The 16,633-nt window shown below is 39.3% G+C and overlaps 1 protein-coding gene across 2 annotated transcripts in view; it reads left to right on the top strand.

Moving 5' to 3' along the window:
- rasgrp4 (RAS guanyl releasing protein 4) overlaps positions 1–16,633 on the top strand; it is a 28,943-nt gene that overhangs the window by 11,427 nt on the left and 883 nt on the right. The window contains exons 3-16 of one of the 2 annotated variants that reach the window (XM_056270214.1): positions 3,023–3,128; positions 3,350–3,412; positions 3,515–3,646; positions 3,995–4,136; positions 4,417–4,590; positions 6,289–6,405; positions 8,013–8,288; positions 8,655–8,735; positions 10,232–10,336; positions 10,518–10,627; positions 11,043–11,184; positions 11,271–11,307; positions 11,387–11,524; positions 16,423–16,619. In XM_056270214.1, coding sequence (XP_056126189.1) covers positions 3,023–3,128; positions 3,350–3,412; positions 3,515–3,646; positions 3,995–4,136; positions 4,417–4,590; positions 6,289–6,405; positions 8,013–8,288; positions 8,655–8,735; positions 10,232–10,336; positions 10,518–10,627; positions 11,043–11,184; positions 11,271–11,307; positions 11,387–11,524; positions 16,423–16,619 — 1,820 coding nt within the window. Of the gene's footprint in view, positions 1–3,022; positions 3,129–3,339; positions 3,413–3,514; positions 3,647–3,994; positions 4,137–4,416; positions 4,591–6,288; positions 6,406–8,012; positions 8,289–8,654; positions 8,736–10,231; positions 10,337–10,517; positions 10,628–11,042; positions 11,185–11,270; positions 11,308–11,386; positions 11,525–16,422; positions 16,620–16,633 lie in introns of those variants that run through there. The other variant, XM_056270213.1, reaches the window with a different exon arrangement.

Below are 16,633 nucleotides of genomic sequence, written 5' to 3'. Positions count from 1 at the left end.
GTTTGAGGGACAGCTGCTCTTGTCAAAGAGAGAGGGAGAGAGAAAAAGAGAAACAGAGGGAAATCTTTTGGTTTACTAGCATTCAAGGCCTGGGAATGTGTTTGTCCCTCTATGCTAATGAGACAAAGCCTGATTGTGCGCCTCAGTTTCGCAGGCCTGCCCTCTCTCTTGCTCTCTCTATCTTTAGATGTCTCTCCCCCTCTCCCTCAGTTGTTTTTTTCATCATCCCCCTTTTTATAATACACTTTGCAATTTTTTTTCTTACCCTAAGTATTAAACTAGCGATCCACTATATATTTGTACCAAATCTGTTATTGGTCAATATTTGAGATTTTTAAATTCATCAGTATTGGTTGATACTAAATATTTCATGTTTATTTCCCACTTTTTTACCTTTAGATTAGCCTGGCTAACGTCACACCACGTCTCATTGACATTGAGACGTGGTCTGGGAACCACATGTTCATTTTCTCGTATTTGAGGCGGGGTTTACGAACGCCCAGAGCCGTTTATTGGGTGCTACGAATGTCTATCAAATGCGCCTGTACGTAGCTCATAGCCAATCGTTTCAATTATACCAGATGACGCATGTAGAGCGAAAGAAATTAGACGAGGAAGAAGACGATGGGTCCGAGATTTATTTGCGTTCTAAACTACTTAGAACAATATCTAAGGCTGCATCGAAAGGTAACTTCGCGTCTGCTGCCATGTTGGATCCATAGGTATAAACAAACTGCTTCGGTGTGTCGCATAGACGTCGTCATCGTCTTGCTGCTCCCTCCCCGTTCTGTGATTGGTCCCCTCGCTGAGGCGAAAATCTGGTCCATGGTATCCAGACTGCCTTGCAGCGTGAATAAAATCGTGCTGCGCAAAGGCAGTGTGGGGAAACCCAGGCTACCTTTAGATTACCTTTTACATCATCTAATTCTCACTTTAAAGTTGATAATTACAAATAATTATCATTAAATAACACTGTTAAATGTAATCATTAGCAAACCTTAAAATGAATACTCATCAATGTACATTAAAGTAATATTCACCTTAAAAAGGAACATTTTAAAGAGAATGTAGAATTCAGAAGCACTTGTTATTAGCAACACCGGTGGCTGATAAGTGAACTGCAGCCAGCGACGTATTGCTCGTGCTCGCACTCGTACACACGTAACGTACAAGACCCGATATACTCACGGAAAAGTTCTTTTTCGTTCTTTGCTTAAAAGTAAAAAGAAGTTGGAAATTCCTTTGCAGCGATATTGTTGTGATTCCTGTCTTGTGTGGACTTTTGTTATTTCCTGTTCTGTGCCATGTTTTGTAGTCCTTTGTAGTTTTTCTTGTTTATTAGTCTTCCCAGGTGTTTCTGGTAAGCCACGCCCCCCTTGTTATCTTGTTTAGCTTGTTTGCCTTTGTATTTAAGCCCTGTGTCTAGTTCAGTCTTTGTGAGTTCTTGATGTTGTAACGTTGGTTGTTCTGTTCCTGTTCCCGAATCTTGTTCCTGAGCCTATGTCTGAATTTGAGAAGTTTTGAGTTTATTTAATTAAAGTGTGCTGCACGTGGATCCTGCTTCCTCCTATGATTCAACCACATCATTACAGATATACCATAAACGAACATCCACACTGCTGACAGCGACGATTATATGAATATATAAAAATGTGCTGCACGCTTTCCTCTCAATAACAAAATAAACACACAACAAAAACGACAGCGGTGAGAAAGCAGCAGTTTAGAAAGCATCTGATATTAAAATTACACTTTTATGAAAGTTTGATTATAAAGTATATTTGAGACTATATAGACTGTATAGATCTGGCTATGCGAGACAATAGTTTGAATTAATAACATTATAAGCTTTCATTTAATGTGTCATTGAACAGCTCTCGGGAGCGCGTAAGCGTCACATGCTTTTGATTTTCCCGGCAAAAACATAAAAATCAGTCTACAGGCTTTCATAGACAAACTAGGAAGTCGGAAAAGATGTCTATTCACACATTGGCAATTAAAAAGCGATTAATATGTGAAAATTCTTCCAGATAGCCCCTTTAATATCGCCCATTTATTGGTCATCGGTCAAAAACATTCAAATAATACTTAAAGGGATAGTTCACCCCAAAATGAAAATTCTGTCAGTAATTACTCTCCCTCATGTTGTTCAACCCCGTAAGACTTTCGTTCATCTTCGGAACACAAATTAAGATATTTTTGATTAAATCTGAGAGCTGTCTCCCTCCTCCATAGGCTTCTTAAGGGATCGAAACTGGCCGGCCCAAAAGTTTTGAAAGACATCATTAAAATAGTCCGAGTGACTACAGTGGCTCAATCTTAAGTTTATCAAGCGACGAGAATACTTTTTGTGCGCAAAAAACAAACAAAAATTACGACTTTATTCAACTATTCATTTCCTTCTCTGTACGGCCGTGAGATTTCATGTAGTGATATTGCGCAAAGCTTCTGTGTTGCACGTCACACGCAGGCTCACGATTGGCCGACGCTGGTCATGTGTGTGATGCGTGTGACGTACAACCTAGAAGCTTTGCGTATTTTCACTACGTGAAATCTCGAGGCCAACAGAGAAGGAAATGAATAGTTGAATAAAGTCGTTATTTTTGTATGTCTTTCATAACTTTTGGGCCGGCCAGTGTCGATCCCTTAAGAAGCCTATGGAGGAGTGATCCAGCTCTCAGATTTAATCAAAAATATCTTAATTTGTGTTCCGAAGATGAACGAAAGTCTTACGTAATTACTGACAGAATTTTCATTTTTGGGTGAACTATCCCTTTAACTCGTCCTGAAACCATTTCTGCTAAGGATGAATGATTCCTGAAATCACGTGGCATATTGAGAAGACGACTTTTATAAGATGTGCGATTTTCAGATGGCAGACAATAAAATAAACGGGGGGGGGGGGGGGGGGTCATATTGAAGGCGAAATCCAAGCCATGTATAGAGAGGACAATATAGACTTGGGCTTGGCAGGTGGGCTCAAACCCATCTTGTATCTAATTCTAAACATTTTGTTTTGTAGACTCGGAAGGGAAACTGATCAGAGGGACGCAGCTTGTCCATATGACCCTGATGATGCATAACTGGGTCGTACCATCACACATCTTCGCCCATAAGCTGCTTTCTCTATATCCTCCTTCAAGCACCACTGCCATTATTTTACCCCGTCCATCATCCATAGAATAGTCTTGTGTTCAGTCACAGCCTCACATGGCTCTTAATCCCACTGACAAAGAAACAAGAGCTGCCCTGTTTTAGTTTAGCCTGTTTATTGAGGGCGGATTATTTTCACTGAGTGTAAGTGTTTGTAGTCTCGTTTTTCTGTTCTTCCTCCTTGACTTGTTAAAACATATAAGGATTGTCCTTCAGAGAAAAGGGGACAGAGGCGCCCACAAATCTGCCACTTCATCAGGTTGGTGGATCCACAACATTCACGCGTGCACCTAAAAATCACTGAATGAATGAAAGGTTTCATTGGATTCGTTGTCCTCCGCTTCTTCTGTGTCTGTCTCAGGCAGTGGATGAATCAGTTCCGACTGATGTTTGAGGTGGACCCTCTGTTAGAAGAAGCAATGGGAGATCTCTGGGCTCTGGTCAGGGTTGAAGGAACCGATTCACACTATCAGCTCTTCAATACACCTTACATGTGAGTGTTTGTATATGCGAGATTCAAGTAGCTTTATAGGCATGCCAGAAAATCTTTCGGTCAGTAACCTTATATCTACTGTAAGTGGAAATGTGTGTTTCTCGTTATTTAAAAAAAACTTTTGATAGTTTTGATTTCCTTAGACATAATTCAATTTGTGTAATTTTATAGTATTGCTAACTGCACTATAATGCTGAAAAGAACAGTTTATATGTGACGAGCTTCGGAACAGTATAAGTTATTTGTTTCAGTAAAAGTCTTTGTTTCTGACTACATTCTTGTCTTCACCAGTCTGATTTGTGACGATCTATTTGGTTTCTGTCTGTCCATCACTATGTCTGAAACCAGTAATCCTCCAGTGAATGTTTCCCAGACTCCCTCTCCCTCTGTGAAGAAAAGGAAGGTTTCGCTGCTGTTTGACCACATGGAACCAGATGAGATGGCCGAACACCTCAGCTACTTGGAGTTCAAAAACTTCTGTAACGTCTCAGTAAGTCACCCTGAAGGCTTATGACAGTATCTCTCACATCTGACCAGATGTTGCAGGGAAAGCTAGTGCAATCTGAGACTATGCGACAGTCTAACCTCATATAATGCTGAAGTGACGGCACAGACTTGCGCTGACTAATAAAGCAACCATAATCACACCCATTGCACTCATACCAGGACATGTCAGATCATATCAGAGGATCGTTATGTCTTGTCGATCACATTCATGAGTGCTCGACACATCTGGATTCAGCTGTGACTGTTGTTGTGTGTCACGTTAGTTCCTGGACTACCGCAGTTACGTGGTTCATGGCTCAGTGAGGGATAATCCGGCGCTCGAGCGCTCTGTCATGCTCTGCAACGGAGTCTCCCAGTGGGTCCAGCTCATGATCCTCAACAGACACACCCCACAGCAGCGAGCAGAGGTCTTCACCAAGTTCATTCATGTAGCACAGGTAATTACATACAAACACACACACATTCAGTCGAGCGCAACGGTAGGCTTCCCCAAATACAAGTAACATTCATTTTCTCCTGAGAAATTGAACTTTAGCAATGAAATGTAAACACTTTAAGACACCTACAATAGGATCAGAGGTTGTTAAATGATGGTATACGATTTCTTTTTTTTTAAAAGCAGGTCCAAATTCACGATAAAGATCTACACTACCCATAATCCTGGAGAGGAAGCGATATTATGTGGCAACAAAGATCTAATTACTTTGATATTTATTTAAATTGTTAATATTAATTATTAACTATATATATATATATATATGTGTGTGCTGTCCAATTGATTAATCGCATCTAACATAAAAGTTTGTTTATATAATACATTGTGTGTATATATATTTTTTATATTTATATATAAAATATATGCATGTGTATATATACACACACACACACACACACACTGACACACACATACACACATATACATGCATACATATATGTGTGTGTACACACATGACATACATATAATATTTATATTATATTTTTTTATATATATATATATATATATATATATATACATATATTAAATAAACACAAATTTTATGTTAGATGCTATTCATCGATTTAACAGCACTAATATAGATACAGTATACAGTGACATTTTGTAATAAAATATCCGTAGTCTATACTTACAATTAATCACCTATAATTAATAGTTTAAATAATCAGTCAAATCAGTATATAATCAATAATTGCTGTTTTGATTACATCCAAGCCAGTACTTAGTGGAATTTGTAGTTAATTCATTCATACGCAATCTTTTACTTCCTTTGTATATTTTTTCTGCTTCTAATCAAAGTTTGTACTGTTGGGATTCTTTTGGCTTTAAACTTTTTTTCTTTTTTTTTGAAGAATGTTTTTAAAAAAAATACTCTTTGGAGAAAATGAATTGGATTGGATAAACACACCTGGAAACCAATTTTGTGAGCACTGAGCAGTCGCTGTTGCGTTCTGTTGTGGATCTGAAAATGAAAGAATTGTACATGTTGAAATATGCAGTCTGGAACAGTACGTCTGTAACTTTCCATCAAGACACTGACGTAAAATGTACTATAGAGAACATGACAAAACATGTGGTTTATCTCCGACCCTGCGGCAATTCGTTTTTTAGGTTGCCTGTGATATCTGTCCGTGAGATGTCTGACTCATCGTAAAACATTTTACAACATGACACTGAAGACATGAACATTTTTTTGATTACAAAATTTAAAACCATGTAAATTCATCATCGGTCGGTTGATGAGTGACACCTATCAGGATAAGCCGGCTCACTTTGAGGATGCCTGAGCATTTCATTTATTGGTTCAGAGGAAACGATTACATCATTATGTGCTTTGTGTGCTGGCCTGTATTTAACCACACAAACATAAACGTACGTACAAGACAACCCAAAGAAAACACCTAGAAAACATGCAAATGCGTCAAATGATGTGTCAGCGAGGAAATCTGATATATAAGTGTGCCACTCGAGTGTAATGTTCCTGTATTGGGAAATGATTTGGGAGAACTGTTGCGTAACTGTCGCTTTCAAGTGCTTTTTTACAGGAAAGAGGATGTAAGCAGCTCGGTGTTGCCATGCATCGAGAGCGTGTAACGCTACGATTCACTGCGTTTTTTCCTCTGTACCCCGGTCTGAGCAGAAGCTGAGAGCTCTACAGAACTTCAATACTCTGATGGCGGTGATAGGAGGCCTGTGTCATAGTTCCATCTCTCGTCTTAAAGACACAGCCAGCCTGCTGTCCTCTGATGTCACAAAGGTCAGTCTGTCTGACCCCTAGGTTTGCTAGCCACATCCTCTTTGCTCACACGCAACTATTTTTACAAGGGCTTAACAAATTGCCTGATGTTAAGTCATTGATCTATGTATTGATTCTTTGATTAGTTCGAAACAGCTGCATCTTCACAACACAGCCACCATAAGTCAATCATTTTCACTGTTTTCAGTGTTTAATATTAGTTCAGTTGTATGCAGTTCTAGTGGAGCCAAATCCACAGAAATCTAGGTTTCCCTCCAAATTCAGTGCAAAAATGATTGCAGATTGTTTGTGGGCCAGTCTTACTGAAGGATTCGGGCTCCTTGCGTAAATGTTTTAGTTGTTGTCCTATTTTGGAAGGACAATTGAAATAACACTCTTGCTGTTTTGCCCTTGTGTAAGGTACAGGTTGCTTAAGGTTGAACTGTTTCTGCGAGCAGGGTACTATAAATCTCTGAATACCTTTATTCAGCATTAAATTAATCAAAAGTGACAGTAAATACATTTATAATATTACAAAAGATTTCTATTTCAAATAAATGCTGTTCTTTTGAACTTTCTGTTCATCAAAGGTTCCTGAATCATGGTTGCAATTAAATTACATTTTAAAATTGTAATAATATTTCACAATATTTCTGTTTTTACTACATTTCTGATTGATGCAGCATAAGATAACATTAAAAATATTTTGAAATCCAAACTTTCAAAAGGTAGTGTACATTATGCTTATATTAATTTATACAACTTGAAATGTTAAAAAATGTATAAGTGTATGTTGAAATTAACAGATTAATAAATTATGTAATTACAAAAGTGGAGTAAGCGATTTCTGATTGGACTGAGCAGCACAACACACTTATACCCAATCAGCAGTAGGGGGTGTGTCCCCTCATGATGGGGGAGGAGAGTGTGCCAATCAGCAGTGAGGGGCGTGTCCACTCATGATGGGGGAGGAGAGTGTGAGCAAGAGGGAGTTTTGAAGAAACACTGTAGAAAGAGAGATGGCCGAGAGACATTACAAATACAAAAGAGAAAATCTCAGAGGACTATCACAGGAAAAAGGAGGATTATGATCAGGCAAGAGCTTTAGGACATGCATTAATATTAGAAAAGCTTTTCAGCACTGGAGAGACCTAAGCGGGAAGGCCTGAGGTTGCGTTGTTTCTGCTCCATTAATGAGTAACATTGGTTTTGCCACGTTTCACAGATCCAAGATATATGTTATTGTAATGTTAGGTATAGTAACAGGACAGTTTTGACTGTCTTTGTTTGTCTGGAGCTGCTGGAAACTAACAACCAACTCTTATGTACTCTGTTTATTTTTTGTTCTTCCTTGTCGTTCGTTCGTCGTCTTTGCTTTATTTTTTCCGAAGCATTATTTTGCTTTGCCTCAGCTATGATAAAGAGTCATCCACTCTTGCATTGTGTGTTGGTGCATTTTGGGGGCAGAGCAGGGGTGTGTTTGTTTGGGTTGATTTAAAATATCAACAGTGTTTCTCAGAAATCATTTACTGGACCTTTAACTAATATTAAAAAAGCGATCTTTAAAACTAAATGAGATCTAATTTCTCAGAAAGGCTCAACACCTGTTATTTCCCTTTCCCCCCCAGACTCTCAGTGAGCTCACAGAGCTGCTGTCATCCTACAGCAACTATTCAAACTACAGGCGGGTGTATAGCGAATGCACTGGATTCAAGGTGCCCATCTTAGGTGTTCATCTCAAAGATCTGATCTCCCTCAACGAGGCGTTGCCAGACTACCTTGAGGACGATAAGATCAACTTGGGGAAACTGCAGCATTTATACAGCAACATTAGCGACTTGTTGGCCATCCATGACTGCACCCCACCGTTTGAGTCCAACAAAGACCTGCTGCACCTGCTAACGGTGAGACAGAGGAAATGGTGGTTTGAAAGTGATTTATTAACAACAAATCCATTTATACTGGAAAGCCTTTCTTCTCGGAAGTGTTTGTTGTGCCTCATGCATGCTGTGGGTTGTAAATACCTGACCAGGCCCCACCAGTACATGGAATAATTGTGTCTATTTAGAAGCATGTAAACATGTCTTTATTAGATTTCCATAGAGAGCCTGCATCTATTTATAAGCCTAAATAAGTATTTTTAACATCTCGCCGGGCAGCCCTCATCTTTGTGGTTATGCTCGGCTGTTTGTGTGTGATACTGAGAGATGTGGATTGCAAACAGTAGGCGTCCTCTCATGTGTGACGGTTCTGCCCCACCTTGCCCACAGCTCTCGCTAGACTTGTGTTACACGGAGGATGAGATATATGAGCTCTCCTACGCAAAGGAACCCAAGAACCCCAAAATTCAGGTGAGGCCCTCAAAATAAACATTGCCTTGCTATCTGGCTATAGCTCATGCTTAGGATTCAGGCTTCAATCAAACACCTAACACAAGATATTAATGTCAACGACATGGGTATATTTATTTATATAGTTCTTAAATATTAATTTATTTAAATGTATTCATTTATAGATGAATGATTTGAATACACATCTATTATGAGAAGTCTATCTATCTATCTATCTATCTATCTTTTATCCATCTTCTATCCATCCATCCATTTATCATCTATCTATATATCATCCATCCATCATCTCTCTATATTCTATCCATCCATCCATCTGAAAGTCTTGAAAAAAATATAATTTTTTTGCAATTTATACATTAAAATGTTCACAGGTAATTGTACTCTTACTGTCATTGACACCAGTTACTAATGACTAGTTTGTCTATCTATCTATCTATCTATCTATCTATCTATCTATCTATCTATCTATCTATCTATCTATCTATCTATCTATCTATATCTATCTATCTATCTTCTATCCATCCATCCATCTATCATCCACCCATCATCTCTCTATCTTCTATCCATCCATCCATCTGAATGTCTTGAAAAAAAAAATGCAATTTTTTGCAATTTATACATTAAATGTTCACAGGTAATTGTACTCTTACTGTCATTGACACCAGTTACTAATGACTAGTTTGCAATCAAGTTTTAATAGCAAAAGAGCTCAAAAAGGTCACAAATGGCATCATAATTTTTGAAAAAGCTACTACAAATTCATTTTGGGTCACAATAATCCTAAAAGTTCTTAAGAAGTTTGCAAACATCAGCAGGCGAAAAATGCCATATGGACCATTATATCATAGAGAATTGGAGTTGTGCTTTTTTGACATGGCCCAGTAAGAAACCAGCAATAACACTATGAACCACATGGAACACCCTGAAAACCTCTCAGAGCGCCTGAGCAACCACATAGCAACACCCTGGTAACCTCCAACGGTACCATGGCATTATTGCAAGCAAGCATCACTCAGATTTTCTTCAGAAAGTATGAAAATGTAGTTCTCTAACATCTTAAAAAGACTGCATGCACAAACTTTGACACGCATTACATATTAGACATATTCAACCGGCTGATATTCACGACTTATGCTAGTGTTTTCATATCGTCTGACCTTGTATGTGACCTGTTTATAGACAGGGAGTATCCCGTTCAGATGTGTGGGTACAGGATTCGGCGCACTCCTCTTTGTGCAAACACTTCAAAGAAAACCACAAAAAAGACACATTGCTGAAAGACGCGCGATCGTTATCTTCGTTGCTTTCTGTGTGGGTGTTGTTACGCACAAGCTTTGTTTGATTATTTCCTATAAAGCCTCTTGCCCTCTTCGCATTTTACAAATAAAACGGCTTTGTTTGTATAACGTTTTCCAACGTCGCTGATCTTATGAGCGCTGGTGTTATGCAAGTGTCAAAACAAAACTGTCAGGTCTCTAACCACACTTGTTCTGTAGCCCGTAGCTCCGGTGAAGCCCCCAGTGGTTGCAGAGTGGGGTTCGGGACTGACTCCACGCCTGGATCCCGCAACCATCTCCAAACACGTTAAACAGATGGTGGATGTAAGTGAGAAACGTGCTTTTTCCCACTCTTATAGGGCCAGTTCCTTACTGTGACAGTGTGACAGGTTCCTGGCCGTCCACTCTCACTTCCTTAACAGCATGCAAGACCAAATGTCACAAACAGATTTCAGATGTCAGTCTCTCGCTTTCAAGATAACAATGATTGCGTTGCCCCCTACAGTCCATCATGAAGAACTATGATTTGAACATGGACGGCTACATTTCTCTGGAGGACTTTGAGAAGATTGCTGCAAATTTCCCCTTCTCCTTCTGCACACACGAGAGCGATAGGTATGAGGCCTTTCACACTCCGATAGACGCAACCCGCAAAACACACAAGAAGTGAAACTAACACTTTTTTTCGTCCAAAGCTTTTTTGGTGTTTTAGAAAGGAGTATCTTAAGATCACCACGACTACATATATTTGATCAAAAATACAGTAAAAAAATCCATTTACTATTTCAAACTGTTTATTCCTGTGATGCAAAGCTGGATTTTCAGCATTATTACTCCAGTCTTCAGGGTCACATGATCCTTCAGAAATCATTCAAATGGATTTTGATTGATTTGAAAATTGAAATATTTTGTAACATTATAAAACTTGATTAATTTGTCTTAATTGCTATATATATATATTTTCTCCAGGCTTGATTGACTTGTGTGTGCAATTCATTAAATGAATCAATCTCTGTCCTTTATTTTTCAGAGAAGGAGAGATCAGTAGAGAGGAAATCACTTCATATTTCATACGTGGGATGTCAGTGTGTGCTAAGCTCGGCTTCAATCTCCACAACTTCCACGAGACCACGTTCAAAAGGCCCACATTCTGTGACTCCTGCGGAGGATTTGTGAGTGTTTAAACTGAGGACCATTGCATCTGTGCAGCTCTGTCTTTGTACCTCATTTAACTTTTGTCCCTCTATTGTCCCAATAGTTATGGGGAGTCATAAAGCAAGGCTACCACTGCAAAGGTTAGAACATACGAATCCACCAGTTTCCTATAGATAGGCACATCCGCACCATTTATCATAACCCTGCTCTTTCTTTCAGACTGTGGAGTCAACTGTCATAAGCACTGTAAGGATGTGGTGGGAATGGAGTGTATGAAGAGGTTCCAGGTGACCAGTAGCTCGTGTCCCAGCACCCCAGGCCCCGTCTCAGGCCACCACACTAAGGGCAACAGCTGGAGTGAGTTTTCTTATGCCAATCATGATACTGTATTCAGTAAGTCAGCCAGTCAATATCGCAGGGTGATCATGGCATAGAGGGACTTTGTACTATCCTGAAGAGGTTTATATTTGCAATAATGACCTTTTGGTTGTACACTATGCCATTTTTAAATGATTATCACATAAATCGGGTAAATGGATATGAAATATTGATTTGAGAATTATATCATTATGCAATAAGAAAGAGACCATGGTGTGATCATGAAACTAGCATAGCTAAGAGGAAGAAAAATATTTGGATAGGAATATTTGTGTGTTAATTATATTGTTTGTTAATATATTTTAGCAGTCATTATTAAAAAGAAGATTGCATGTTAACACAGTCAACAAATCAGAATTTAAAGTATTCCAGAACACCTTGTATTAAAGGTGCACCCACTGTGTAATACTTAGAAGGATCTGTTGACAGAAATGCAATATCACATACATAACTATGTTTTCAGTGATGTATAAAGACATTACATAATGAACCGTTATGTTTTAAGTACAATAGTATGCTACCATTCGTGAAACTGTTTAATGGGTATTTTAAGCATATTAAGATATGAACAACAGCGGTATGCTATTTTAAAATGAACCAGGTATCACCCCCATAATGATGTATTTCCAATTTAAACAGGAAGTTCGGTCGGGTCATATATATACACTCACCGGCCACTTTATTAGGTACCCCATGCTAGTAACGGGTTGGACCCCCTTTTGCCTTCAGAACTGCCTCAATTCTTCGTGGCATAGATTCAACAAGGTGCTGGAAGCATTCCTCAGGGAGTTTGGTCCATATTGACATGATGGCATCACACAGTTGCCGCAGATTTGTCGGCTGCACATCCATGATGCGAATCTCCCGTTCCACCACATCCCAAAGATGCTCTATTGGGTTGAGATCTGGTGACTGTGGAGGCCATTTTAGTACAGTGAACTCATTGTCATGTTCAAGAAACCAATTTGAAATGATTAGAGCTTTGTGACATGGTGGAAGTAGCCATCAGAGGATGGGTACATGGTGGCCATAAAGGGATGGACATGGTCAGAAACAATGCTCAGGTAGGCCGTGGCATTTAAACGATGCCCAATTGGCACTAAGGGGCCTAAAGTGTGCCAGGAAAACATCCCCCACACCATTACACCACCACCACCAGCCTGCACAGTGGTAACAAGGCATGATGGATCCATGTTCTCATTCTGTTTACGCCAAATTCTGACTCTAACATCTGAATGTCTCAACAGAAATCGAGACTCATCAGACCAGGCAACATTTTTCCAGTCTTCAACTGTTCAATTTTGGTGAGCTCTTGCAAATTGTAGCCTCTTTTTCCTATTTGTAGTGGAGATGAGTGGTACCCGGTGGAGTCTTCTGCTGTTGTAGCCCATCCGCCTCAAGGTTGTGCGTGTTGTGGCTTCACAAATGCTTTGCTGCATACCTCGGTTGTAACGAGTGGTTATTTCAGTCACTGTTGCCCTTCTATCAGCTCGAACCAGTCTGGCCATTCTCCTCTGACCTCTGGCATCAACAATGCATTTCCGCCCACAGAACTGCCGCTCACTGGATGTTTTTTCTTTTTCGGACCATTCTCTGTAAACCCTAGAGATGGTTGTGCGTGAAAATCCCAGTAGATTAGCAGTTTCTGAAATACTCAGACCAGCCCTTCTGGCACCAACAATCATGCCACGTTCAAAGTCACTCAAATCAACTTTCTTCCCCATACTGATGCTTGGTTTGAACTGCAGGAGATTGTCTTGACCATGTCTACATGCCTAAATGCACTGAGTTGCCGCCATGTGATTGGCTGCTTAGAAATTAAGTGTTAACGAGCAGTTGGACAGGTGTACCTAATAAAGTGGCCGGTGAGTGTATATCGAAGAGCCAGTACCTTTTATTTTTAAGTCAGCATGAAATGTAAATTCAAGGTGTTTTCTGAATGCATATTGTGAGTGATTCATCCATGTGTATGTTTTAATTTTAAAAGTCTTAATATTTTGGTGAAATGACAGACTTCTCTCTGGTGACGTATGTCAAACATCATTTAGTCCGCTAGTCCGATGCACCGGCTGTACGTCAACACTTGTGTCACTTTTTCAACAGACATCACAGTTCTCCTAACCAACTTTCAGTTAGGTGTTAAGTTCACATTCAAAATGCATGAAAGCTATCATTCTTCCATAACACTAGCAAAGATTGTCACATGCATCAATGCAACTGCTGTTGTGCTCACAGTGTGAAGCGTTTTGAAAAACTGACCTAAGTATCGAGAAATGTGTCCTAGGGATTGTAAAAAAACAACTATTTGCATAGACAAGAACTTTAATTTGCTGCTTGGCGTCAGTTGTAAATGGTATTGGGGTGTTATAATTTTAGAAACTGTTTGATAAGACATTTGTGTAGTGCAGGATGAGTCATCAGTATATTCTTGATCTGTTTTCCTGGAAGAGTAAGACTGAAATTGAAATGTGTATATCTGCTAAAAGTGAATTCATGTCAATGTCTGCGAGTACACTAGCACACAGATAGCTTCAAAGCTAATACACATGGATTAAGAGCCATAGAAATCCGTTAAGTCTTCATAAAACGGAAGCTGTGACAGTATTGTCTTCCCTATTGTGACGTGAAACGTCTTCTCGAACAAAAAAAAGAAAGAAAAAAAGAACAGCGGGACTGATTGGATGGTTGTTAGCCGTGCGTAGCCAGATCTTCAGACTGACTTCATAGCAGCTTTTATTGGCCAAGGACCGTCCAGAGGCCGTCTGACCGACATGTAAAGCAACCAATCAAATCAGTTCGTTCTGTTCCGCGCAGTGTTGGGGAAGTTACTTTTAAAAAGTAGTGTAACTCGTTACTTCTTAAAAAAAGTAATCCGTTACTTTACTTAGTTACCCCATATGGAAAGTAACTTTTTACGTTACTTGTTACTTTTACGTTACTTTTATGTTGCTTGACTTTGGGCAGAACACAATATCTGTTCCTAAATGTGTAGACCTACATAAAATTCTACTATGCAGAATGTCATATATAATGCCATAAATTCATAATGCATTCATCAAAATGTTTAATATTTATGAAGAAATGCCCGTTAATGGATAGGCATATGTATGGGCAGCGCTAGGGAGGGGCTAGAAAGAAAGCCCCCAAGAAAGACCAAAGCTCCCCGTTAGCACCCCCAAAAATAATTTCTGGGAGCAAAAACGTATCTTGTTATTTCGACATAATAAGGGGACATTCTAATCTGCATTAAGCCAAATTAAGCGTTCTTATAATGGTTTTCTATGGGAGGAAAATGCTTAACGTGTAATTAAAAGCAATGGGTTCATATTCTAGGCTCATCTGATTTTTTGTACATAGTATAGCCTACTTTATTATGATTTTAGTATCATAATGATTAATAAATGCACGCACAATTATCCGTGAACTTGATAAATGTTGCAGATATGTTTTACTACGCACGTAAACAAATGCCTTTCAACTTATGTGCAAAATTCAGAATTAAATAAATGTGCAGCAATTTGTACAAATAGGGAGGGGCTAGAAAGAAAGCCCCCAAGAAAGACCTACTATAGTCTAGGCCTACTATACGTGTTGTAGCCATTAAATAAGCGCATTTAGTTTCATATTTGTTAAAATATTATAATGTTATTTTTTTTCCATCTATGTTGATTATGAAAAGTGAACAGCATGAGTAAGATGGATGCGCAATATATCGGGAGACATTCGGTCAGACATGATTTTGACCACTTCATTAAGTCTTGTTTTGAAGAAAGCCTTTCTTTAAAGCTAATTTCGTTTTGTATAAATTGTATCTTAATTTTATATCAATAATTTTTTATCAACCAATTGCCTGGATTTAATAAATAAGAAGCAAATATAGCAGACAATATAATCATGACATGGAGGCGCCGGCGCGGTCACTTGTTGCGCGTGAACTGGAGCGCATCTCATCATAAATTAACTGAAACTCAGCGTATGCCTCACAGACATGAGAAATATATCTATATATAGAAAGCTTGAAATGTCTTTAAACGAAACAATTCAAAACAAAAAGAAATAGGCTACTCTCTGATTATGTAATCCATTATGTGCATTTCTCTCTGTAGGCGTTCACCACGGAGATGGCGATCGCTGTCAAATCTGTCCCTGGGAAAAGTAACGTTGCGCCGAATTGAAAAAGGAACTACGTTTCGTTACCAAATTTTCAGTAGTAGCGCATTACACTACTTTTTACCAGAAAAAGTAGTTACGTTACTGTAACGCGTTACACACAACACTGGTTCCGCGTCATGTTTAGGGGCGTGAAAATGTAATGTCGATGTCCCTACAATAACAGACTGGTGTGTAAAACTCTTGGACGTACTTTAAAAGTCTTTGCCATGAACTTTACATACTTTTGAAGATCCAGCGTTTAGTTGACCCTGATAAGCGCTCATTGTCACAGTTGTAAACACAACGGCGTTCTTTTTCCGTGAGGGGGTTTGGCTTCACGGCGGCTTTGTTTACAGGCTTTGTTTGTTAAAGAACGCGACACACACGTCTCCTGCTAATCCTGTCGAATTCAACCAATCAGATGACGACTTCAAAAATGCTGGATTGTTTCCAGTTAAGTGTGCCATATGCATCAGACGTTCAGCCGTGTGCGTGACCGGTTAAGGCTAGCTTGTGGTTTGCTGTTGCTGTGATCTCATTTGAGTGATGGGTTGTCCCGTCCTTGCGTCACTAAACACGTCATCAAAGAAGAGAAGTTACAAGAGTGAGGGGAAGTTAGCTATTTTCCACGGATAAATCATTTAGAATAAATGCTCAATTTTGATTTCATGGTGACTAAGTTGCCAGATGATTTATTGCCTTTGTTTTCCGGCCTTTCGAATCAGGTTCTGAAGAGGAAGCATTTGTCTTTCCTAATGGAAACCGATCTGAAAGCTCCAAGGGCCAAACTTCATCAGACAGCGACGCCGAGGCGGCCACACTATCCGACAGGTCCACTCAGACAGACCCAGGAGTTTGGACGCCGGTGGCCAAACGGAAAGATCGTCTTCATTCCCAGAAACAACATCCCCCCCTTGAAAAGGTATTGCCATGAAG

The sequence above is a fragment of the Rhinichthys klamathensis genome, unplaced genomic scaffold, assembly GCF_029890125.1.
Source record: "Rhinichthys klamathensis goyatoka isolate OS25496 unplaced genomic scaffold, OSU_Roscu_1.1 h1tg000299l_1, whole genome shotgun sequence".
NCBI lineage: Eukaryota > Metazoa > Chordata > Actinopteri > Cypriniformes > Leuciscidae > Rhinichthys > Rhinichthys klamathensis.
The sequence above is the reverse complement of the archived record's forward strand: the minus strand, read 5'-3'. Positions and strand labels throughout refer to the sequence as shown.